This window comes from Rhineura floridana, chromosome 3 (assembly GCF_030035675.1).
Source record: "Rhineura floridana isolate rRhiFlo1 chromosome 3, rRhiFlo1.hap2, whole genome shotgun sequence".
Classification (NCBI taxonomy): domain Eukaryota; kingdom Metazoa; phylum Chordata; class Lepidosauria; order Squamata; family Rhineuridae; genus Rhineura; species Rhineura floridana.
Genome location: NC_084482.1, coordinates 54,954,316 through 54,979,111, shown reverse-complemented (window position 1 = coordinate 54,979,111; position 24,796 = coordinate 54,954,316). Strand labels below are relative to the sequence as shown.

Genomic DNA, 24,796 nt, shown 5'->3' with positions numbered 1-24,796 from the left:
GGTGTAACAGAGCAGCCACTGGCTCCAACTTGGCTATGGGGCTGAATTCATGAGTGGAAGTATACTGAAAGCTATGGAAGAACAACTGGCACACTTCCTCCTCTGCATTATTAGAATCAATTTGCATAAGTGCTATCCCGTCTACAGGTCAGGACCCTCCCTGCTAAGTGATCGGTATAAGTACTGGGAAAGCGTAATTGTGACATTCATGGAGAACTGCTCTTGAGCAAAGCTTTGGTGTGCATTGCCAAGGCTTGCAGAGCTTTCCCACCTGCTGGCTTCTGCTTTTTGAATCTGAGCAACTGCTGCCAGGTGGATGCAGGCAGGTGCCTCTTTCAAGGCAAGGTTACCTGCTCGACTATGTATGCTGTTCTCCCCCTTCTCCTCTTGACAGCTTGCCTGCCCTCTGGATGGATGGTGGAGCAGAAGGCCCTGGATGTCTACGTGCAGCAGCGTGACCCTCACTACAGCTACACCATAAAGAAGAAGGAGGACAGCCCTGATGTCACTGTCTATACACTGAAGATGACCTCACTGAAGTGGCTGGATGGTGAGAGCAGCAGTTTGGAAATGCAGAGGAAGGCATTTCCTGTCTGACCTTTTCCTTTGAGGAGGATGAGATGGGGGACGGAAGGAAGCATAAGCTGGTGAGGGGACTGTGGAGGGGGTGATCCACCCTTGGCAAGTAAGGAAATATGGGGAGCAATAGATGGTTGGGTCTCTGTGTGGCTGGTTATGAAAGGGATAAAGGCCACTGCCACTTTCCAACCTCTAGGGAAGAGTGAATTCATTCTGAGGCAGAAAGCAAGACATACATAATTCCAAAAGGAAAATGCAGTGGTTTTTTTGGAGGGGGCACCAGAAATACTGGAGAATCCTTGCGAAGTGTCTCACCTTTCCAGTCTGTTCTCAGCTTTGTTAAGGGAGATGGGCAGAGGTAACATGGCCTCAGGTGGAAGGAAGTTGTTCTGAAGGTCATCTTTTCTTAAAACTTTCTTCTCGTATCTTTCCACAAGGGTGTCCTTTCTGTCTCAATAATTGGCCCAGATTCTCAGTGAGATCCTTCTTCAACCCCATTCATTTCCAAAAAATGCAAGAGACAGCAGCCTTAATACCCACTGAAAACTCTGTCAGAGTAAGGCAACACCTGCAGCTAGAATGAATTGAGCAAGATAGGAGCAACCATACAGGGTTGAATTAGAACAGTGTGTAAGGTGAAGGTATGCTAACAGGATGTGAAGTTGTCTGTCTTCTACACAAAATGCAATGAATGGTTGGTAGAAATTACCCTTGTTGATATAGGAGCTTTCTGTCCCTCGTCTCTAGAGTGACTGCAGGCTAATTGGGGATTAAGTTAAAATGATGCAAAGGTCTGGGCTTGGTGGTGCAACTTTCTTGCATCTGCAGCATTCTCCTACCCAACTTGAAAGTACTCCACATCTCAAACACAGTGAACCAACGGTTCCAATTAGCAGGTCCCAGTTCTGACCTTGAAACACAGCTCTCTCCAAATAACACAGGTTTCTGCAGCATGAGATCACTTCTTTTTAATGAAAACATACTTCATCCCAGCAACAAGATCTTACCCATAGGTCTTTAGTAAGGAACTATTTTCTCAGGCCAAGAAACCATTTTCTTGAAAGGTCTACAGCATTCTGCTATCCAGCTGAGAGTTCTCCATATCTCAGATGCTACCAGAATCCACTCACAGGAAATAGTATATTTCTGAGCCCAATCCACAGTAGCTTTATCCCCCCTGATACTGCTGCTTCTTGCTTGCTTGTGAATAGGGCTGTGCACCAGATTCATCTGAGGGCTGGATCTCGAGCCAAATTTGGCCTTTTCAGAAGTACTACCAAATTGGGTCCAGATAGCCATGGGTCACTATAGGATCAGGTTGGATGACCAAGAGCAATCTGTGGCTGTCAGGGGGTGGGGAATCAGGCAAGAAGGAGAGGCAGGCAGGACGGGAAAACCCTGCAAGAAGCCAGGACCTAATTCAGATCCCCAGCTGTGTCTTCTGGAAGAAGGTATGCCCAGCTTCCTGCCTGCTTGATGCCTCTCCCCTCCCCCCAGCCTGCAGGATCCTTCCCTTGGCGATTCTGCAGGGTGTGAGCGATGCTCCACCGGTGGCTTTCTTAAAGGAAAGTCGCTTGCTCAACATTACTCATGAAGAACTGAGGGGTCATCTCTGCAGGGTGCAGGTGAAGCTCTGTAAGTGGAGCATCATCAGCATAGGATCGACCCTTCCATTCAACAGCTGCTCAGCGGAGGGGTCAATTCTGCAGGGTGCTGTGATGCCTCCTGCCCCCACTAATGCCTCTGTTGAAGCATTGATCCTGGGGTGGGGGAAGGCATCACAGCACTCTGCAGAATTGGCTCCCATCTCTTTCGGGAGGGGAGGAGGTGCAAGGTCTCCTTTCCCCACCTCTGTCCTGGCCATCTGTTTAATTGGGGCTTTAAAACCTTGAACATATTCTGGACTGAACTTATTACCATTTTCAGTGGGAGTGACTCAACACCCCTTTCCCCTCACCTCCTTTCCATGTCCCATTTTATTTTTATTTTTTGGCTTTTGGTTGTTATCACTGGGGCTGATGGGAGTTGGAGTCCAACAACATCCCTGCCCTCATTAGTGTCATTGTTGTGAAGGGGAGTCCAGTGCCTTTCACTTCCTCCATACTAACTCTCTCTTTCTCTGTTACTTTCCTACTAATGCCATGCTTCCTGTATATGCCATGCTTCCTGTGTTTCTGTTTTCAGATTCTGAAGTGGACACAACAGTTTGGTGGCATGAGCTGTTCATTGTTATGCCAAAAAACCAACAAATGAAGGACTCATGTTTGCTGATGATTGGGAATGGAAGAAATGATGCTGTCTTTCAACCCGTGGACTTAAATGTCAATGAGGCCATTAATGCAGCAAAATCTACTGGGTTGTAAGTAATGGGAGGCCTTACTGAGCAATATGGCACCAGCTCTGCTTGCTATGTTGAGACGATTCAGGGAATTAGTAGCCCTACAAGGATAGAGAACTGTGAGGCAGATGTACATGATGGTGAACTGTGCTATAGAACAAATGGGGAATTTGTTCTGTAGCACAGAACAAATTTTCTGATGGGGAATGAGCATGGAAATAAGAAGGGTGCATCACATTCAAACATATCCTAATTCAAGGGGGGGGGATGTCTCAGGAGGATTTCGCACTTGTCTGAAGTGAAGCGAGATGTGTCCAAGATGCAAAAGTCCACACAGGGACCCTTGAAGTGCTTCATGGTGCCTTGGCAAGCCAGACATAAAACAAAACACTGCAGACAAGTGTCTACTGAAAGCTAAACTAAATGTCTCTTAGCTTATCATATAAAGAATAGCATCAGTGTGGGGAGAAAGCAGAGAGAGAGAGACAGCTCTGTTGTAACTGACCATTCAAGCTTGATTTTACCCAGAAAGTGAGTCTCTTAGTCCCCTGCAAATCAACTTTAAAGGTGCCTAGCACTAATTCTGCCTCAAAATAGAAAAGGGATAGAAGTTTACACTTTTTTAAAAAACCAAGTTTAAAAGTCTCCAGCATAAAACCCCTAGATTTATATGTCTGTGATGTCTACTGTATGTCTGTAATTTCTATATTGGCAATTTGGCAGTCTTCATCCACTTTTTCCCTAGGCTACTTCCAAGATGAGAAGCTGGAGATAGTCTGGGATGGTGTGTATTAGTGAAAAGTAGTTTCACACCCCTGGAATCCAGGATGGAACTGTGCCCTTCCTGGTTGGGAGACAGTAAGGAGTCTTTATCCCACTCATTAGTTGGGGTGTGAGTTGCATCCAAGATTTTTGTTTTGTGTCTCCTAGTTGATGTCTCCTGACACTATTCTCTGCTGTATTCCTGTATTTTACTGGAGATGGGCCGGAAAAGTTATGTATCTAAGCCAGGGTAAAGGAGGGGCTGGGAGCGGGATTGCCATTGCTGTCATGGTAGGTAGGGGAACATATGGATGTGGGCAAAAGTATACTGTGGGAGGAGGAGGGCTAGCTTTGCCCACTGTATTTCAGAATCTGGGGGTTCCAGTCAGCTGACCTCTGGCCTGGTGGTGAATGCCAAGTCTGTCCAGAATAAAACTGCAATTATCCACACTTTGATCATAGGTGAATGGGCCACACCTTCATACTATAGTGACCTGTGTGTGATAAAACAGGAGGATTGGCAACTAGATTGCAAGTGGTGTAAATCTCAGTCCAGACCTGAACGAACATGGGTGAGGTTGCACTACAGCATCTACCATGTGATGATGGTGGCAGTGAAGAAAGCTTACTTCTCTGCCACCCTTGCATCTTCAAGTAGCCATCCAGCAGAACTTTTCTGAGTGGTATATGGACTTTTGTCATCCAGCCAAGGGATCATTACTTTGACACCCTTGTAAGCCCACTCTAACAACTTTGCAAGGCACTTTAGGGGCAAAACCGCTCAGATGTGGACACAGCTGCATCCCCACAGCATAGAGATGGGAATTCCACATGTCCATAGATTCATAGACACCAATCAACACACATCAGTGGTACAGATTCTGTGAAGGGCTAGGAAGGGCAGCTAGACTGGCTCACCTGAGGGCCGCCTCCCTGCCAGGGAGAAGGGCCGCCCCTTTCCCCACTAACTGAGATGAGTAATGTATTATTTCCTGTGAAGGGTCTAGTGCAATGCTAATTGTCTAGTATCTGAATAAAAAACACATTAATTAGCACAGCTGGTGTCAAACCTTATTGTGTATCTGACTTCATAATAAATAAACATCTCCCCCTCCCCCAGCATATGCAAGGGGGTGACAGGACACTTGGACAAGGTGCTCAGGAAGGTGGTGGTCCAGCTGCAGGCATGCTTGGAAGAAACGGATTACTTGGATCCATTCCAGTCTGTTTTCAGGCCTGGACATGGCATTGAAATTGGCTTGGTTGGCCTGATATTTGTCAGGAGAGAGATAGGGGGAGTGTTAGTCTGCTCATTCTCCTCAACCTCTTGATGGCTTTTAATACTCATGATCATTGTGTCCTTCTCGAGCATCTCAGGGAGGTGGGAGCAGGGAGCACAGTGCTTCAGTGGTTCCACCCCTCTCTCCAGAGCCATTTCCAAAAAAATAGTTATGGGAGTTATCCTGTGGTGTTCTGTAGAGTTCCACCTTGTTCCCATGCTATTACATCTAAATGAAGCTACTGGGAGCTGTTATCAGGAGTGAGGTGCCATTAAGAACATAAGAACATAAGAAGAGCCTGCTGGATCAGGCCAGTGGCCCATCTAGTCCAGCATCCTGTTCTCACAGTGGCCAACCAGGTGCCTGGGGGAAGCCCGCAAGCAGGACCCGAGTGCAAGAACACTCTCCCCTCCTGAGGCTTCCGGCAACTGGTTTTCAGAAGCATGCTGCCTCTGACTAGGGTGGCAGAGCACAGCCATCATGGCTAGTAGCCATTGATATGAAAGTGACACCTACTTTTCTCTGTGTTCCATCTGAATCAGGAGAGGAGGCTGAAGTGCTAGACCAGTGCTTGGAGGCAGTGATGGGCTGGATGTGGGCCAATAATTTGAAGTAGAATCCTCAAAATACAGATGTGTTCTGAGCTCTTGAGCCTGGAATATGAGGAAATGGGATGACCTGATAGGGATAGGGTTGCACTCCCCTGGAAGGAGCAGGTCTGTAGCTTGCGGGTATGCCTGGATTCAACACAGTCACTAGAGCAGCCTTTCCCAACCAGTGTGCCTCCAGATGTTGTTGGACCACAACTCCCATCAGCCTCAGCCATTGGCAATGCTGGCTGAGGCTGATGGGAGTTGTGGTCCAACAACATCTGGAGGCACACTGGTTGGGAAAGGCTGCACTAGAGGTTCAGGAGGCCTTGGTGGCTAGGAGTGCCTTTTTCTAGCCCTGGCTTGTTTGCCAGCTTTGGCCCTTTTGGACAGAAATGAGTTGGCTACTGTACTGCATACTTTGCTAACTTCGAGATTGGGTTACTGCAATGTACTCTACATGGGGCTGCCCTTGAAGATGACTCGGACATTTCAAATGGTCCAAAACGCAGCAGCCAGAATTACTGGCTTGGGTTTCATTTTGAAACAGCTGCATTGGTTGCCAGTTCATTTCCTCATATGTTCACATCAGTGTTTAAAGCCCTAAACAACTTAGGCCCCAAATATGTGAAAGCCTGCCTCCTTCCCTACAGACTGTCTTGGGTGTTAAGATTAGTATCAGGGGCCCTATTGGTTGTTCCAATAGTCTCAGAAGTTCAAGGGTCCTGGAGAGGGCATTCCATGTGGCAGCCCCTACATTGTGGAACTCCCTCCCCACAGAGGTACATCTGGCAACTTCACTGTACAACTTTCAGCAAATGCTGAAGGCTCATGTCTTTATCCTTTCTTTGACACTTGAGATATTTTTAGGATCCACACTATTTTTGTGATTGTAATTTGCTTTAAACTGTTTTAATGTTGTATTTTAAATTGTTGTGACCCACCCTGGGACTTTAGGATGAAGGGCAGGTAATGAATTAAATTATTGTTATTAATAATAATAACTTGAATTCTGTCACGAACTGTGACACCAGGTCAAATTTTCAAATCCTTTAAGAAACAACAACTGTGACTTACTGTTAATTAAAAGGCATCATGAGAACAGCAAATTAATATATTTTCTGTGTCCTCTGTGAGTGTGCTTTGTTTTTAGTAAATGTTACGACTGGGCCATAGGCTGTCCAGAGCTCTTGACCCTGGTCTCTTGGGCATCATTGTCTCTAGATTGCAGAGGGCATTTGCTTGTGTTGATGTTCTTTTTCAAGAACCATGAATCACTTTCACAGCCTTTGCAGAATCGATACTGATGACTAATATTTTGCTTTGTCTCTGAAGCTGCACAGCTCTTGTGAGGCAGATCCCAAACCAGCCAATCACCTTCCGTGTAAGTGCTCTTGGATCTTTTCCATGTCGGAAACTTCCCACACTGTTTTTCAAACTCTCATGTATGAGTTTCACAGAACGATTTGTTTGGGTGTAGGGAAGGGTGAATCTGTCCATTTCTGTATCAGGTGTTCATTTCTTTCCAAACTTAAGTTCAGTTCTCCGTATTCCCACATCAGTTTGTGAATTGTTTTTAAAGCTCTCATGAAAATTCATCAGCACTTTAGTGCCAGTTTCTCCTCATATCCACATTTTTGCAAGCCATTTTCCCTGTGCATTTTGTATGTTATTTTCACTAATACAGTATATGCATTTTTATGTACATTTCCCCTTCATATGTGTGGCTGCCCACAGACATGAACAGCATTCTTGCCAAGATACAACAGCCTCCCCCTCTTCGTACCTTCTGGAAAGAATTGAGATATATTTAGACAAACTTTTCCAAGTGGATAAAAAGGTCTCTGTCTAGATGTTTTCATTTTGCATTGTTTTGAAATTTATCTCCAGTTATTTTTTTGTATTTTGCAAGCTACTTTTGCTGTTCTTATTACATGTCTTTAAATTACCTTGATATATGTGTAGAAGGCGATTCATGCATTTAAAAAATATACATTGTTTCATTGGAGTACTACACTGCAAAATTCAGAAAAGTGTGAATTTCGAAGGATAGCTGTGTTTGGTCTGAATATTGTTTCAGGAAATGTGAATTAGGTAGGTTCACATTAAAATGCAAACTGATCTGAATTTCTCTCCCAGCCCTAGTTGAGTGTAGTTGGAGGGGACTCGGCTGATGAAGCCTCCATTACAGATTCTCTTCTTCTGATACACTCTGACTAGGAATATGACTTTCTCAGAGTAAAGTCTAGTGGAAATCTAGAGTTTGTTTGAGAACCTTTCTTAACACCAAAATATAAATTTCCTAATCTCAGTCTCATAATCTGAGAAATTTCAGTCTGCATCTGTTTTGGAATTGGTTTTAGGTGTTTTTAAAAAATACTTTAAAGATTTATTTTTAAAGATATTTTGTAGTGTTTTTGTTAATATTGTTAATAGCAATAATAATCTGTGAACAAAGGGGGTTAAAATACAGGAGCCAAAGTATGTGGTCACCTTCTTAGAGAGGGAGAGTGAATCTGGAAGCTACAGTCGCCTGTCCTCCAACAACTTACATTTGGAGCCTCCAGCATTCACCCCGGTCCCATTTGCTGTACGTGTGGCAACTGTGCCTCCTTATCACTAAGGTTTGAACAATCCCAGCATCTGCCTTACCAGGATGACTATTTCTGTGCTCTGTTCCTAAATGTTATTTTCCTTGCACCTCCGATCTGTAATGATGTTGGGCAATTTAGCTCCAATGTGTGTAAATCAAAGAAGTGTGCAGCTTTTTTAAAAAAAAAACACTCTTTTTTGATATGTTAAACATATTTGGGAACTCTGTCCTTTGGAAACTCTCCAAGCAGAAGATATACACTACTTTTTTTACACAGCTGAGTAGTTTCAAGCTCAGTTATTTAAATACCCTTCAAATGCTTTAGATTTCGTTGTGCTTTATTCATAGCATTATAGCAATCAGTTGTTATATATCCACAGGCACAGGCCTTGTAATGCATATTGTCTTAAGAATGTGAAATTTTGGATCTCACTTTTGATATGCTGCTCACTATCTTCCAGTAACAAAACTAAACAAGCAAGTGCCTTGGCTTTGCTTGAAGTGGTATCTTTATATTTTAATCTTTCCAAAGAGGCAACTATTTTGATATGTCCTCAAGCAGCAAAATTCTATTGTTTTACCAAAAAAAGAACATTTGTGTCTCACTTTTGGTATTTTGATCTCTGTTCTGGCAAACAGAATCACTCAGTCCGTAACAGAGCTGAGCAAATGCCTTGCCCTGATAGAGTGACAGCTGATTCCACCTCTTGGTACCACTCTTTGTGAATGAGGACAAGTCTATTGGAATGTTCTAGGAGTCCAGATGGCATGACTCAATCAAAAACTCTTTAATTTTTAATCTGTTTTGCTTCTAGAAACTCGTTATGCACGAATGCAAAAACAGCATTGAAGATTATGCAGTTTTTTGTTCATGGCGGAAGTTCATTATTGACAAGAGTGCAAAGCCAGATGTCCTGATTCAGTTCCCAATGGTCAAGGTAACTGGTTTCTATGTTTTTTTCCTGGATTGGCTGACAAACACACACTGCCATCATTCTGGAAGGTGTTCTTGGTTGTTTCCAGCAATACTGAATGGTGGGGAGGGACACCATCTTGTCCTTTATCCCCAGAGGCTGAAAAATGCCTGTAAACTAAACAAATAGGCAGATATCTACACAAAGTTCCAACAAGTTAAATTCGTAATTCTTAGTGGATAGTACCGTTGGAGCTCTTTCAATTAGTTACTCAAGATGTGCAGTACCATTTTATACATGTCTATTCTGAAGTAAGCCCCATCAACCTCAATGGGTCTTATTGCTAGATAAATGTGTATAGGATTGTAGCACAACAGAACAGTCCTGATCCTGGCTAAGAATGGCACAGTGGCAGATCAACCACAGCTTTCACATGCCCTACCATTTGCATCATCCAGAGTAGAAGGTGGGGAGTTTAAGTTTTTTGCTGTGCTGGTTGCAGGCTGGACAGAGACACCCTTGGACCACCTCCTACAAAGTAAGTTGGAATGAACTGCACTCTGGGAATGTTTGTAGGGATGTGATCCAGTCTGCATGTCTATGTTCCAATCAGAACATGATCCACTGGATGTGGACTGGGGAGGTTCACTCCAAATTGTGGAGCAAACTGAAATCCTCCCATCCCTAGTCCCATCATCCTTGGCAACTTGCCAGGTTGGTTGGAGCTGATGGGAGTTGAACAATACCTCCTTTGTTTTTTAAGAACTCCTTGAATGGAAATATTTATTTCTTCTGCTATAAAAATGTAATATTGATATACATTTTCTTAAAAATAATACATAATAAACAACAAATACAAACTTGTAGCAAAAATATAAATAAATGAATAACTTTCATTTCAATTCCAGCTTTGTAGGGACACTTGAAAATATACCACTATCTGCACTCTTATTGAGCCTTTAGCAGAGACTATAAGAACAGAATATCAAAGGTATTAAAAGTGTATAGAGTTGAAAATTACTGAAAGAACTTAACAAATCATTGTTTTATGTGCTTCAATTAACTGAACAATCTATCCAAGTGCTTAGATAGACAGAATGTAGTCTATGTGAGAATTTATGTGGATTCACTGTAGGGGCAAAGATAAAAAAGAAACACCACTGTGATATAAGCTTAAGTGATGATATAATCTTTATATCCGATCCCTCATCATAGTTTGAGAAAATATTTTAAAATATTAAAGAAAGGTATATATGATGATGAAATTTAAATTATTAGTTTTGATTTGGCAGAATGGCAATTAAAAAGGAATCTGTTCCCCAAATTGTTGTTTTTATTTTAGAATATGTAGCAGTTATTATCACAATAACAGTTGTTCTTGTTATATTTATTGCCCACCCTTTACCAGCAGGCCCCAGGGTGGGTTACAGCAGTCTAAAATTCAGCATGAAAAGCAATTAAGAGGTTCTTTTGTCATGGCAGAAAAATGCCATCATAATAAATTGCTGCTGGGGTATTTTGGTTTTCATAATTAATTTATTTATTAAAATTTCATCTGTATACCCAGAACAAGTTAGAATGTGGTGATTTCCAAATGTTCTAGAATATACTAAGATTTTAAGGTGGACGTTTTCTGATAGTATAAAAAACAACAGCCCACCTTAAACTCTTTCAGCTTCATTACATGATAATTTATTTGTCGAGAGGATATCTCCCTGAGTTTTTTACCTTTACAGAACAGCTGTGGAAATTTTAGGTTGTGTTTCACAACAGGTACATTTAGTTATTTTCTGTAGCTAGTGCAGTGTATTTTATGGACAAAAATCTTGAGCTATGGACAATGTATAAGATGACATGAATTACAGTGGACCTATACTTGTCTGCTGAGAAGTAAGATCCATTTAGTTCAATGGATCTTACACCCATATAAGTGTACATATATTGCAGCCTTTAAATGGATATTTGAATGTGATCTACCACAATGGTTTCAATTTTTTGCAGCTAAGAAACTCTATTAGTAATGAAATTAGGAAGAAAAGGTTATTTTGCAACTCGGCTAAAAATTGGAAAAAGTGACAAATATGTAGTTCACAAGATTGTTAAGAACATACCATATATTAATAGGTAAAGATCTGCTGATAGTATTTTAAGCATTGTTAGGAAAAGATGATAGGCACAACTATCAGTTAAGCAGAACGTGGTGTTTTTTTTTTTTTACTGAGAAGTAACAAATTCAATTTGTATTAATTAGGGAGAGTATGGTTAAAAAGTACTAAATTGTTGGTATTTTGACATCTATATAATACATACTCCTCTTTGAAATGTGGCTTACCAAGGGCAGACTACATACGTATATGTTGGTCATGCCTTGGTATTCAAATATTTTGGAAACAAGAAAAGAGAAGAACTCTGGTCCTAAACTGATGACATCACAGGGCACAGCAAGGGACGTCAGTTGCTGAAGCACCAGAGAGAACTCTAAGCGACCAACTTGTTCCAATGAGAGCTGGAGATAAATTGAGGCCTTCCCTGCCTCCAGTCCACTACTCCTATGCTACATCCTCTTTGTTAGTCAGCTGCAGGCCCTTAAAGGGCCAGTGCACTGTGTTGAATATAAGTGCTTGCCTTTTGTTTCTTGGCCTCCACCCTTCATTGTTGGACTAATGAAATAGTGTGGGAGGCACTTGGTTGCTCAGGCCCAAGGAAAGGTGTCCATGAGAGTCCTGGCTCTGGTTCTACAAATTCTGGTGCCATGTGATCCATTAGCGGCTGGTGTTGTGGTGCCATGAAGTCATCCTCCTGATGCTAGAGCCGCAGCAGCTTCCCTAGATGGGGTACAATTTGTATAAAAGAGTGTGTGTGTGTGTGCGCACAGGACTTATTTTGTGATGGTAACTCATTGGTGCAGACTCAGTACCAACATCTCTTTTTTGGCTGCCCATGGCAGCCATTGGGTGCTGGCACTCATAGTACTTTTATCAAGGTATTACTGGCACCTCACTTTTAAACAAAACCACTTTGTGTGGGTGTTTGTTTATCTCTGTCATTTTCAAAGGAATAGTGAATACTTTCTTTAAACAACCCTTGCTGTGTGCATTAAGGGATATGGCTATTAGAAGCTAGCCTAACTATTAAAAACCCAGAAACAGGACAGGACAAAGAGCTAAATACAGAATATACCAGGTGGTGAGATTCAACCATTCTGTTTGTAGGAGAATGGTTTACAAGAAGATCAGTGGGTGAGGGGAAGAATACTGTTCCTCACATTAACACACCGTGTGCACCTTCAGTATTACCTTCACAGATTGGACCCTATTAAAGCTCTGAAGACAAACTTCCTTGTGATGGCACTTTGATTATGCCATGCTAACAGCAGAACATCCACAGTCCCTTCAAGTTCCAGAGATGGTAATCCTTTTATCTTGTGTGCAGGCCACTGTGCGGGCCCTGGACACCATAACAGAGCTCCTACAGAAAGAATCTGATGGAAAGGTGAACATCAGAAGGTTCACACTGACAGGTGGTTCCAAGGTAGGTATGAACTGCAGGTAATTTTGACTAACGTACACATTTTTGCAAGCAATGTCTCCTAATGAATTTTGTTATTTTCACGAATATATCCATTCCTCCCTAATAAATGTAGTTTCACAAACATTGTTTCATTAGAGAACTGCATCACAAAATTCAGATAAGTGACAATTTTGAAGGATGGCTGTGTTTTGGTTCTCATATTGTTTTGGAAAGTGTGAATTTGATAGATTTGGGTTTAAATGCAAACTGAATCAAGTTTCTCCCCCATCCCTAACTGCAGATCTGTACTGCTTTGGCTTTCCTGTATGAAATTCACTCTTGGCATTCTCTTCCTTGTTCCTTCTGCACATGCCATGTTCTGGCTCCCAGTACATCTCTCCAGCCTCATTCTTCTACCTCTTTATTGCAGCGTGGCTGGACCAGCTGGCTCACAGCAGCTGTGGACAAAAGAGTTGTGTCATTCTCCCCAATTGTCTTTGATCTTTTGAATATCATTAAGGTGAGTATCCAATTTCTTTACAGTAGAGTAAAGAACAGTAGGGGAAGACTGTACCTAGGGTGATGCACTACATGTATGTAATCATGATTCTTCATAGCTCCCCTGGATAGGTAAATAAAAAACAAATTCTGGCACAGAAACAAAGTCCCAAAGAATCCTGGGAATTGTAGTTTGACACACGAGGGACCTATCCTGTGCTGCAGCTACTGTTTTAACTGAGATAAGATAGAAGAGTTGACTCAGGCCACCACATTGTGAGCCTGCCAATGCTGTCAGGCAGTGCCAGTCTGGGGCACTCTTGTGGGAGCTTGACCCTCCCACTGTCTCAGGTTTACAGCCTTGAGACTATTCATGCACTAGATGTAGTTACTATTCAAATCTAGTGCATTATCCCAGGAGAAGTCTTATTTTCCAATAGAGTATACATTCAGTCTTCAATCAGATATGTATTACTTATGAGCACACATATAGCTCTCTTACTCACACATGACCAGGGATCCAGACAAGAGAGGTACAAGGAAGGGGGATTCCAGTCCCCTGGTCATGTCTACAATCAAATTATTCATAATAAGAAACTTAGGAGGGTTCTACCACTTTAAGTAATACTCGTACTCCAAGCATAGAGTTCTCCCCAATATCATGTCAGTAGTAATAACTTAAGATGGAAAGTTTGATACCAGATACCATAGGCGACTTTACTATTAATTCATATATTCTCAAGGTATGTATATCCCATGTTTCCAATAGAATGTTCAAGGGTACTCACTAAACAGCATTAAAGCACAAGAAAAATCAATAGTTAGTAATACTAAAAGTCCCATACATTTGATAGGCTGTGTCAGGGTGTCCCCCCCCCTGCGATCATGATGAAGCTAAGAGAGGTCTTGCAGTCTTCACCCCCTCATTTCTTCATGTTGACAGTAATGACATCAAGATCACATTTCTTTAGAAAGTTTATACCCCACCTTTCTAAAAGAAGAGCCCCTATTGTGGCTTACAATACAGATTTAAAAACACAGAGATATGAAATATCAAAATATCACTGAATAAAGTTCAAAACGCTGAGGATTAAAAAGCACTAAAAAGCATTTATAGCAGCAGGGCACAACGTTAAAGAAACCCAAACCGTGGAGAAATAAGAATCTCTTTGCCTGAAGGCTAAAAGAGAGAGAGGCAAGGATACTTCTGAGGAAAGGCACTTTGCAGCCTCAGTGCCACTACTGAAAAGACCCTGCCCTGAATCCTAAGCAACCATTCATCTAAAAGCAAAGGGAGGCTGAGCAAGGATGTCAGTGATTGTAAGGGGTGGACAGACTTGTAGATGAAGTTGGTCCTTCAAATATTCTGGCACCAAACAGTGTCCATGAACTCAGCTGTTGGGTTGTGGGATGTGGGCAGGGAGGAACCTTAGCAAGTGTATTTCTGCTTCCACATTCCTGGCAATTATGCAGGATTAAATTAAATACCCCAAAGTCTGAGATATATTATTATTATTTAGACTTGTTAGTCACTTGTTACATAAAATATTCTCCAAGTGACTTGCAACGTATCTTAAAAAATAAGCATAAGTAAAAATGCACTATAATATAAACACATTTACACAAAAAACACAGGCAATTCATAAAACATACAGAAAGCATCTGCTGCTTAACAGTGGCAGAAAGATTCATTAGCACATCAACAGCAAACAACATCTTAGTCCACATAAGATGGGGGGGGAGGGGGTAACTTTTTATCTGGTTCCAAACAGATGTTGGCAAAAACACCAACCTCATAATAGACCTCATAATGAATGCTGACACTGTGCGAGGGATGACTTATTTGTATGTCATGTTTTGTGCTTATCATCAGGCAACACAATCCAACTTACAGGTAGCTGGCAGGAGAGGGGCCGGTGGTGGAGGAGCCAGCTGGAAGCTCCGCAGCATCCACTTGCTGCTCAGGAGATGCCAGCCCGGCTGAACGGAGGCTCTGTCAGGAGCCACATGCAGGAGCTGGGTGGGAAGAACTGGCTGCCACAAATAGACCTTCGGGAGTAAAAGCTTCCTGTTTACCACTGTTGTCATTATTTTACTCCACAGGTCTTTTTGCTGGAGGAATTCTCATGTGGAAAGGGACCCAGGGGACTGGTCCAAGGGGGACTTAGATCTTGTGTAAATCCCCTCCCACACCATGCCCCCAGAATGCCCTGTTTTTGGGGCTTCTGCCAGCCCTCCATCCACCTGGCTGGCTGTCCCCAGTGACCCCCTGGTGGCACCAGCAGGACCCTGGCAGTGCGGTTGAGCCAGGACAAGGGGCTTCTGCTGGCAGAGCCTGACAGCACCAGGAGACTTCCAGCTCAGCCAGTTATCCACCTCATCCAACTCCCCCAACCCAGTGCAAAATCAAGTTGGATTGTGCCCTTAGTCCTGCTGAATGATATGTTAGCACACTTGACTGTCCCCCTTTCTATTGGACTCACATTCTTAAGATATGGTTCATAATATTTGTGAAGTCATATGTGCACAAAGAATTCACTTCTGTCTGCTTTTCTGTAGAACTTGCATCATCAATACCGAGCATATTGTGGCTGGACATACGCAATGTGGGCTATAGATGACCTGAAAATAACTCACAAGTTAGACACTCCACAGTTGCAGAAATTAACTTCATATGTTGATCCACTTGGTGAGCAATTCTTACGTTCCCAGATTTATCTGATAAATGAAAAGGTAGCAGAAGAAAGGGGTGTGTGTGTTATGTGCCTTCAAGTCGATTGACTTATGGCGACCCTATGAATCACTGACCTCCAATAGCATTTGTTATAAACCACCCTGTTCAGATCTTGTAAATTCAGGTCTGTGGCTCCCTTCATGGAATCAATCCATCTCTTGTTTGGTCTTCCTCTTTTTCTACTCCCTTCTGTTTTTCCCAGCATTATTGTCTTTTCAAGTGTATCATGTCTTCCCATTATGTGCCCAAAGTATAATAACCTCAGTTTCATCATTTAAGCTTCTAGGGACAGCTCTGGTTTAATTTGTTCTAACACCCAATTTTATTTGTCTTTTTTGCAGTCCATGGTATCTGCAAAGCTCTCCTCCAACACTACATTTCAAATGAGTTGATTTTTCTCTTACCCGCTTTTTTCACTGTCCAACTTTCACATCCATACATAGAAATCAGGAGTACCATGGTCTGAATGATCCTGACTTTGGTGTTCAGTGATACATCTTTGCATTTGAGGACCTTTTCTAGTTCTCTCACAGCTGCCCTCCCCAGTCCTAGCCTTCTTCTGATTTCTTGACTATTGTCTCCATTTTGGTTAATGACTGTGTCAAGGTATTAATAATCCTTGACAAGTTCACAGTGGCATACCTAGTGTATTTGACACCCGGAGCAGATCATTTTTTAACACCCCCCTCCTCAATCAGTGTAAGGAGCAGGGCGGGGGGGCAGAGAGAGAAGGGCTTCTTTGCATCCAGGGGTCCCTGAGCTCTGCTATGAAGCAACAGATCTATGCACCCCCAATGCAGCAGCAGCCTTGCCCCTCCACATGCAGGCCCCCTGCAGACAGTGCCCATGGGGTCTGTCTCCCTTCGAGGACCCCCAGAGCTGCACCCAGCCTCCCAAATCTGTCAGCCGGTGGCAGCATAACACAGATCCCATTGGCCTCATGGCCCAAGGTGGAGGCACCTCTGCTCCGGCACCAAAACAAGCCCAGCGGGGGAGAGCGCTCGTTTGTGTGCAGGTAGACCATGGCTATTATCACATCCATGGCTAGGGCGGGGGGAGACGGCAGGGGGGAAAGCCCAAGGATCCCAAGGCATCCACAGTCCTTTCAGCTGGTATTGAGGCAGCTGTGTGGAGAAGAGAAGCGTGTGGGGAGGAAGGAGGAGCAAAAGAACAGAGGGGGGCATTTATGCCCCCGGGAGAGCCTGCCCAGCCCAGGTAAAGCCGCATCCTGGCCTCCCTGCGTGTGGAAACCCAGGAGCGCGAATCAGGGAGTCCTGGGCACCAGTGATGCCCCGTGCCCAGATGGGCACCCCCAGGCTGCATTTCCAGCTGGAGGGGCAACCGAGCAGGGGAGGGCGTTGGGGGCTGCCAGCTTTGCCCCCGTTGCTTCCCTCCTTCACAGCTCAACCCTGCCTTGAGGTCCCCCGACTCTCTTGTCCCTTTCCTCTTCTCTGCAGGCTCCAGCACTCAGGGCAACCGCGGTGGCGCAGTGGAGCGAAACTGTCCCCCAGCCTCGCTCACAGCTCCCCCCCTGCGGAGAGCTGTAGGAGAGGGGCGGCAAGGGATGGGGCATTGCACAGCAAAGATGCTCAAATGAGGACAGGGGTCAGAGGAAAGGCTGGTGGGGAAGGCGGCAGCAGCCCCAGAGCGCATCATCCCCCCCCCCCCGTGGGCCCCAAGAGGAGACGCAAGAGGACCATTCCTCCCAGGGAGAGGCAGGGGGAGCAAATTGGCCACCTTTGCAAGGCGCCAACTTTGAGAAGGTACCTGGGCAGGCGAAAGGCTCGAGAGTGGCACGCAATGGTGCTCAGCCAGGGAAGGCTGGACGGATGGGAAAACGGGGCAGGCGGAGAAGGGCTTCATCCTGCCAAGGTCATTGCGGTGGCACCCCTTTAGTGCCCCCACCGCTTCGCCCTTGGTACACTTTAAAGTTACATAAATTTTCTGTTTTCATTACTTTAGTCTTCTTGACGTTCAGCTGTAGTCCTGCTTTTGTGCTTGCCTCTTTACCTTTCATCAGCATTAATTTCAAATCATTACTGAATTCTGCTAGTAGTATGGTATTGTCTGCATATCTTAAATTATTGACATTTCTCCCTCCAATTTTCACACTCAGGGAGATAGGGAATGGATCAATCAAATCAAGCCCCTACCCACTTCCCTGTATGAAACCTTCCCTTGGCCCTTCCTACACAAAAGGCCATGTTAGCAAGCTGTGGAATTCTGGCTTAAGGCTAATACTTTGGAATTAATTCAGAGACATCCCTGGGGATGGGGAAGTCTATTTCTGGTTGCTTTTGCATATTTTTACCCATAATTCTCTTTCATTTTCTCATTAAGCCACCATTCATTTCTTTAAAAATCATGTTTTGGGCCAGACCTGGTTAATTGCCATAGAGGGTGCACATCAGACCCTTTCATATAGGAATTTACATATTCTGAATCCGTCAAACATCCTGAGGCAACCCCCCTGTTGCTTTCCTGATGACCTGGAGAACCTGCTACCAACTCTTTGTATGCAAAGACACAAACATCATATATGCTATGGAAAGGCTCTCTTTTAAACATGGCATTTTTGTGGTATTTTTGTTCCATTCTGCTAGGAATGTACAAAGTTAGCAATGTCCACTCTGATCTGTATCCATCAAAACAGATCCGACTCCATTCTGCTGCAGTTTGGTTCCCACCAAATACATGGTTATTTGTCTTGTTGTCCACTATGGTGGGATTTGACATTAATTTGTCATAATTATTGTCATGTATCACATTACTTCACACCATTTATTTCAGTGTATTAATTTTATGTTTTTCGCGGTGTAATTCCTGTTGTCATCAATTAAGACCACAGCCATTCACAGTTTTTAAGTATTTAAATGTTCTTAGTGGGTCGCCAGCCTTTCCTCCTCCAAAGTAAATGAAGCGGCTAATAGTCCATCAATTAGTAGTCTCCCCATAGGATTCTAAATATTCCAAATATTAGCCATCCAGTTTTCAGAGGGGGTGGGGAGAGGGGAGTTAAAATTTAAAGGAAAATAATGAAAGCTGAAGCCTGAGACACACCATGAAGCAGGGAGGGGGACAAAGAATCCATCCTTTTGCTCACTTCTGCAGGTTGCTACCAGCCTTGCCGAGAGGAAGTCAGACATGATGAGCAAATGATGATGATACCCTAGATTTGGGAAGATGGGAGCAGTGTCAAGGGTGAAACACATTCATAGGAAGGAGGCGGATATATATGTATAGGTGTAGATCCATTATATTGCTGGGGGGGCAGTATACGAACAAGCTGGTCATTTATTGAACCTTTTGCATGCTGTCCTTCAACAGCCTCCCTTGAGCATGTGCTCTTTCTCTCCTGTCTCCCTCCCCCACTGGCCCAAACTTTCAACACTCTCATTTATGTCTCCTTTCTTCACCCCCTTCCTCTCAACCTTTTTTCCTGGATCAGCCAGACGCATTGGATCAGCATCAAGGGGATGGAGCGACTCCCTTACGAGGAAAGGTTGCAGCATTTGGGGCTTTTTAGTTTAGAGAAAAGGCGGGTCAGAGGAGACATGATAGAAGTGTATAAAATTATGCATGGCATTGAGAAAGTGGATAGAGAAAAGTTCTTCTCCCTCTCACATAATACTAGAACTTGTGGACACTCAAAGAAGCTGAATGTTGGAAGATTCAGGACAGACAAAAGGAAGTACTTCTTTACTCAGCGCATAGTTAAACTATGGAATTTGCTCCCACAAGATGCAGTAATGGCCACCAGCTTGGATGGCTTTAAAAGAAGATTAGACAAATTCATGGAGGACAGGGCTATCAATGGCTACTAGCCATGATGGCTGTGCTCTGCCACCCTAGTCAGAGGCAGCATGCTTCTGAAAACCAGTTGCCGGAAGCCTCAGGAGGGGAGAGTGTTCTTGCACTCGGGTCCTGCTTGCGGGCTTCCCGCAGGCACCTGGTTGGCCACTGTGAGAACAGGATGCTGGACTAGATGGGCCACTGGCCTGCTCCAGCAGGCTCTTCTTATGTTCTTATCATTGAGCTACAACAACCGCTTAGAGGTTGTTGGGTTTTTTACAGTTAAGTGGTATACAGATTTTGTTGAATAAAAAAAAGTTTCTGTTGTAAAGGAAATGTCAAATATGTTGTTGATTATGTACAATTTACGGACCTTAAAAACAAACAATGTTAACTTGGATTCCTGCACTGAGCAGGGGGTTGGATTTGATGGCTTTATAGGCCCCTTCCAATTCTACTATTCTATGATTCTATGATCTCATTTCCATTCCAGAAGAGAAACGAACAGCTGAACTGCTGCAATTTCCATGCCTATGTCTGCTTAGAGCAGAATTCTCCAACATCCCTATATCCTGCCCTCTGAACATATACAACCTATTAGGGATTTGTGGTCCTTCATCCATTCCTATTATTTGCTATTGTTCCTGTCAAATCTTGCTATCCTTTTTATGGTGAAACAAGGTAGTAGCAACTTTAGAACTGTGTGTGTTGACTATTACTATAATGTTTAATTTTTCCTTTCCTAGCATATAATGATCGATACTTAAACAAGCCCAAGTATCTAATAATTGTAACAGGAGATGAATTCTTCCCTCTTGATGACTCCCACTCTTTCTTTCATCAGCTAGCAGGAGAGAAATATTTCTGGTGAGTTTATGCTGCAAAGAAAATGACCAAACTCTTTTTTGACGAAGGGCAGAAATCATCTCTGTTAGGCAGTCAACAGATGGTGTGAGCCCCAGATGGGTAGTTGTTGGGTGAAGAGAGAGATAATATACAGCAGAACTTACAGCAGATCCTTTAGTTGTTGCACAAACTCACCTTTGTAATTTGAATGATAAATGCTGTCGCATACCAGTGAACAAAACACTGCTTCAGCCATCATCCCCACTGCAATTATTCATTTGCATGTCTGCATGTTAAAAAATTTTTTTAATGCACTGTATGTTTCCTTATCCCTCTGTCAATTTATTTGCCATCTTATTAATTAAAAAGTAAACTTTTAATAGACTGCAAACAGCTCTGCCCTCTGGGGAGTTGGATCTTGATGACACAATGGACACCAACCAGTGCTTCTATAAACTTTCAAAACTGTTTCCCTGCCCCTGTCCCCTGAGAGAAGATGAAAGGTACATTCAGCATGAATACAATGAGGGTGCTTCAAAACAACCCATAATGCTCTAAAAATGTTACATTTGTCTTTACCCTCAGTAATTCCTTGGCCCTGGTAGACTTGCTTGCATCTGGGAGATCTGTTTTGTCATTCTTCACCCTGCTCTGTCCCTTCCTTCTAAATCACATTTTACAAGGAAAGGAAAGGTATATAGCAGAGCTTGGAAAAGTTGCTTTTTTAAAACTACAACTCCCATCAGCCCCAGCCAGCATGGCCACTGGATTGGGCTGGTGGGAGTTGTAGTTCAAAAAAATAACTTTTCCAAACTCTGGTATATAGTATATGAAGATTTGCTTACTACTCAGGGATGTCAACTGAATGGTGCTCCCATGATTTCCCCTTGTCCTCTTGGGGGATAGAGGAGGAGACACTGATGTGGCCACACAGAGCAGGTCATGCCAGCCAATCGGGGTTGGCCCTTCTTTTCCTCTCTTCAGAGCAGCAGCGCTTCCAGCACCCCAATTTGCAGCAATGGAATGAGTGAGACATCAGTTGCAGGGCTCAGTAGGAATTCTTTGGGAGCCTTCACAGATGCAACTGAGGGCGCCTTTTTTGCCTATTTAATGCTGTAGTATTTGGGGGATAGCAGATAACTGAGCTGATTGGGCAAGAAAGGAAGGAAGCATGCATGCACAGCCAGCTAGCAGGTGCAGTGTGGGTAGGAAGGCAATTAAACAGTCACTGTCCTGGTCAGCCCACTGAGACAATTTTAGGGTGAAAGGAGACTTTTCCAATGAACCTATCACAGCCAGGAGTGGCTAGCAGGGAGGGGCCTCGCTGTGGATCTGGCACCAGCATCCCTGCCACAGAACAGAACAGTGTGGCAGGAGAGCAGCAAGATTGGGCCCTATCAGTGTCATCAGTTTTAGGTCTCTTTGGCTAGGATGGCAAGAGCCCCCTCAGCACACCTTTTAAGGACCAGTGATCAGTGCCTGCTATTTGCATTGTGGGGGACCGGAAGCTCCCATTTCCTTCAATAGGGCCTCTGTTTACTGTGCAGATAGCAGGCATGCAGGGATGATCGACAGAGAGGGCAGCAGGAAACAACTAGTTAAAACCCCTGCCCTGGAAGAGGCAGCAGTACTGCTGTCAGGAGGGTGGTGGCACAGCTCCATCACAGTGTGCTAGCTGCTCCTGGACCTGAGTGCTATCACTCTCTTCGCCTGTGATTCCCAGCTACTGGTGTTCAGAGGCCTACTGCCTCCTAACATTAGAAGTGTAACACTGCAATCGTGACTACTAGCCATTGATAGCTTTATCCTCCATGAATTTGCCTAATCCTCTTTTAGAGCCATCTGAGTTGGCGGCCATCACTATATCGTGTAGGAACTGTGCACTATGTGAAAAGGTACACTTTTTTGTCTCCCAGTATTCAGCTTCATTGGATGGCATCAAATTCTGTTATGAGAGAGGAAAAAAAGTCTCTTTATCCACTTTCTTGACGCCATGCATAATCTTGTACACCTCCATCATGGTCCCCCCACTCTTATTTTTTTCTAAACCAAAACTCCCAAATACTGCAACCTTTCCTCATAGAGGAGTTGCTCCATCCCTTTGATCATTCTGGTTGCCCTTTTCTGAACCCTTTTCATCTCTACGGTATCCATTTTGAGGTGAGGTAACCAGAACTGGACACAATATTGCAAAGTTCGTCACCCCATAGTTTTTTATAATGGCATTGTGATATCAGCAGTCTTCAGTCCTTTTTCTAATGATCCCAGTATGGCATTCACTTTTTTCACAGGTGCAGCACAGTGGGTTAACATTTTCAGCTAGCTAGCCACTGTGACCCCAAGATCTCGTTCTTGGTCATTCACCTCAAATCCCATTAGTGTAAATGTTAAATTAGGTGTTTTTCTATATTCTTGGTAACTCTATCTTTAATCATGTTTTTCACATTAACTGGCCTGCAATTTCCTGGATCCCCTCAGGATCCCTTTTTAAAAATTGATGTTATGTTGGCCAATTTCCAGTCCTTGGGAATGGAGGCTAGGAACAAGGTACATTTTTGTTAGAAAACCAGCAATTTCACATTTGAGTTCTTTAAGAACTCCCAAGTGGATGCAGTTTAGACCTGGCAATGTGTCTGTTTTTAATTTATCAATAAGGCCTAAATTTGACTGCAGATCTTTGCTGCCAAATTATGGGATTTGAATTATGAAGCAACGTGTTTCCCACCCCTCATGTCTGTGTGTGTTCTTCCAAGGAGGAAAAATTCAGGAGGATTTCTATGATTAGATGAAACATGTCATCTCTCCAACTTTGTGTATAGCAAGAGAGCTATTTTTTTCAAAAAAAAATTCTGTTGCTCTGCAGGGCCATCCCGAACTCTGATCACTTGGTGACACTGGACCCAGGGACTAGAATATCTATTGCAAAGTCACTTACAACCTTTTTTGTTAGCACCATGTTGAATCTGAAGATGCCTAACATTTCTTGGAAAAAGACTGAGGTGAGGAAAACTGATGTTGCTTTACATACGGAGTGACAGAAATCATTCAGTCTTGGGACTTGATTTATCATAATTAAACCAAGCCATGTGTACACATAGCTCTTCACTGATGGAAATTATAATGGAGTGTGTCCCTTTACCAAGGACATTCAGTTAAGTTCAAGATTCATAGGAAATTATCAGAAATACTGGAAGCAGGAACATTGTTATGATTATATGCAAACCAGCCTTGGTTAATGTTCCATGCGATGGGAACAATTATGACATTAGGTTGATTTCTGAAGCACTTGGTTGGCCTTGGGTGTACTGGCAGAATGTTGTGACATTTCCTTCTGCCTCCTTGTTGGGAGTAAAACACCAATCTTTGTAACAGGTAACCTGAACCAGTGGAGGACGGGGGGATAGACAGAAAGGTAGCTTATTTTTCCCTTGCTGATTCCTTCTTTAGTAACAGCTTGTTGGGGTTTTTTTCAGGCTTTACCTTCTCCCTCCTTCGTTTATTCATTTATTTAATTTATATCCTACCTTTCCTCCCAGAAGGATCCCAGGGAGGCAAACAAAAACACTAAAAGCACTTTAAAACCATCTTGTTAGTTGGTATTAGTATTTGTGAGTGATAGAGATGGCTGAGAATGAAATCAGATTTAAAACCAGATTTTAGAGAAGTTCTCATATTGTCCATTTTTGCAGAGCCATCACAATTGCTCCTGACTCCAGCGCCTTTCTCCTGATACTGAATTAAAAAAAAATCTTTGAATTCTCACCCATTTCTACTAGCACAGCAGAGCAGTAATTTGTGACACTCTCCTTTTTCTCTTTCATTCTCTTTCTCTCCCATTCTCTCTCTCTCTCTCTCTGTCACCCTCCCTCCACTGGAATAATCCAAGCTTCAAAAGGGGAGGGACTGGACTGAGCCACGCCTAGCCTCTCTGTCTCCTGGTTGCTAGGGGAAAAAATCACCAACCTGTAGTCAGCCTTTAACAGGTTAATATTACACTAACTACAGAGAGATTAAAGGGCAGAAAATCTCCATTTAAAATCTCCTTGTGAATGAGGTTTGCAGTGTTATCTCTCTGTCAAATTAATACGATATTCCTTTTGCTCATTTAATTTCGATCTGTCACTCTCTTTCTCTCTCTCTCTCTTCATTTCCCGGTAGTAATAAACCTTATGTTTCTTTATTCTTTCATCCACCAGTCTTTACCAAATACATTTCTGCAAACTCCAATACTCCTACCATCTTAATTTTTTTATATATTTACTGTATCAGAATGCATCTGTCAGTATATGCAGTGTGAATATGCTGAAGCATAAGCAAAAATTCAAAATTTCTGTAGAAGCTGTGCATTGACTTTACACAG

At 43.3% G+C, this 24,796-nt stretch overlaps 1 protein-coding gene across 1 annotated transcript in view; it reads left to right on the top strand.

The window, feature by feature from the left end:
• The first annotated feature begins 360 nt into the window (after positions 1-360).
• Positions 361-24,796, top strand: part of LOC133378737 (autocrine proliferation repressor protein A-like) — a 34,673-nt gene continuing 10,237 nt past the window's right edge. The window contains exons 1-9 of the mRNA XM_061613362.1: positions 361-550; positions 2,764-2,938; positions 6,885-6,933; positions 8,958-9,080; positions 12,489-12,587; positions 12,997-13,086; positions 15,624-15,753; positions 20,337-20,457; positions 23,300-23,435. Of these exons, the coding sequence (XP_061469346.1) occupies positions 361-550; positions 2,764-2,938; positions 6,885-6,933; positions 8,958-9,080; positions 12,489-12,587; positions 12,997-13,086; positions 15,624-15,753; positions 20,337-20,457; positions 23,300-23,435 (1,113 nt within the window). The remainder of the gene's footprint in view (positions 551-2,763; positions 2,939-6,884; positions 6,934-8,957; positions 9,081-12,488; positions 12,588-12,996; positions 13,087-15,623; positions 15,754-20,336; positions 20,458-23,299; positions 23,436-24,796) is intronic.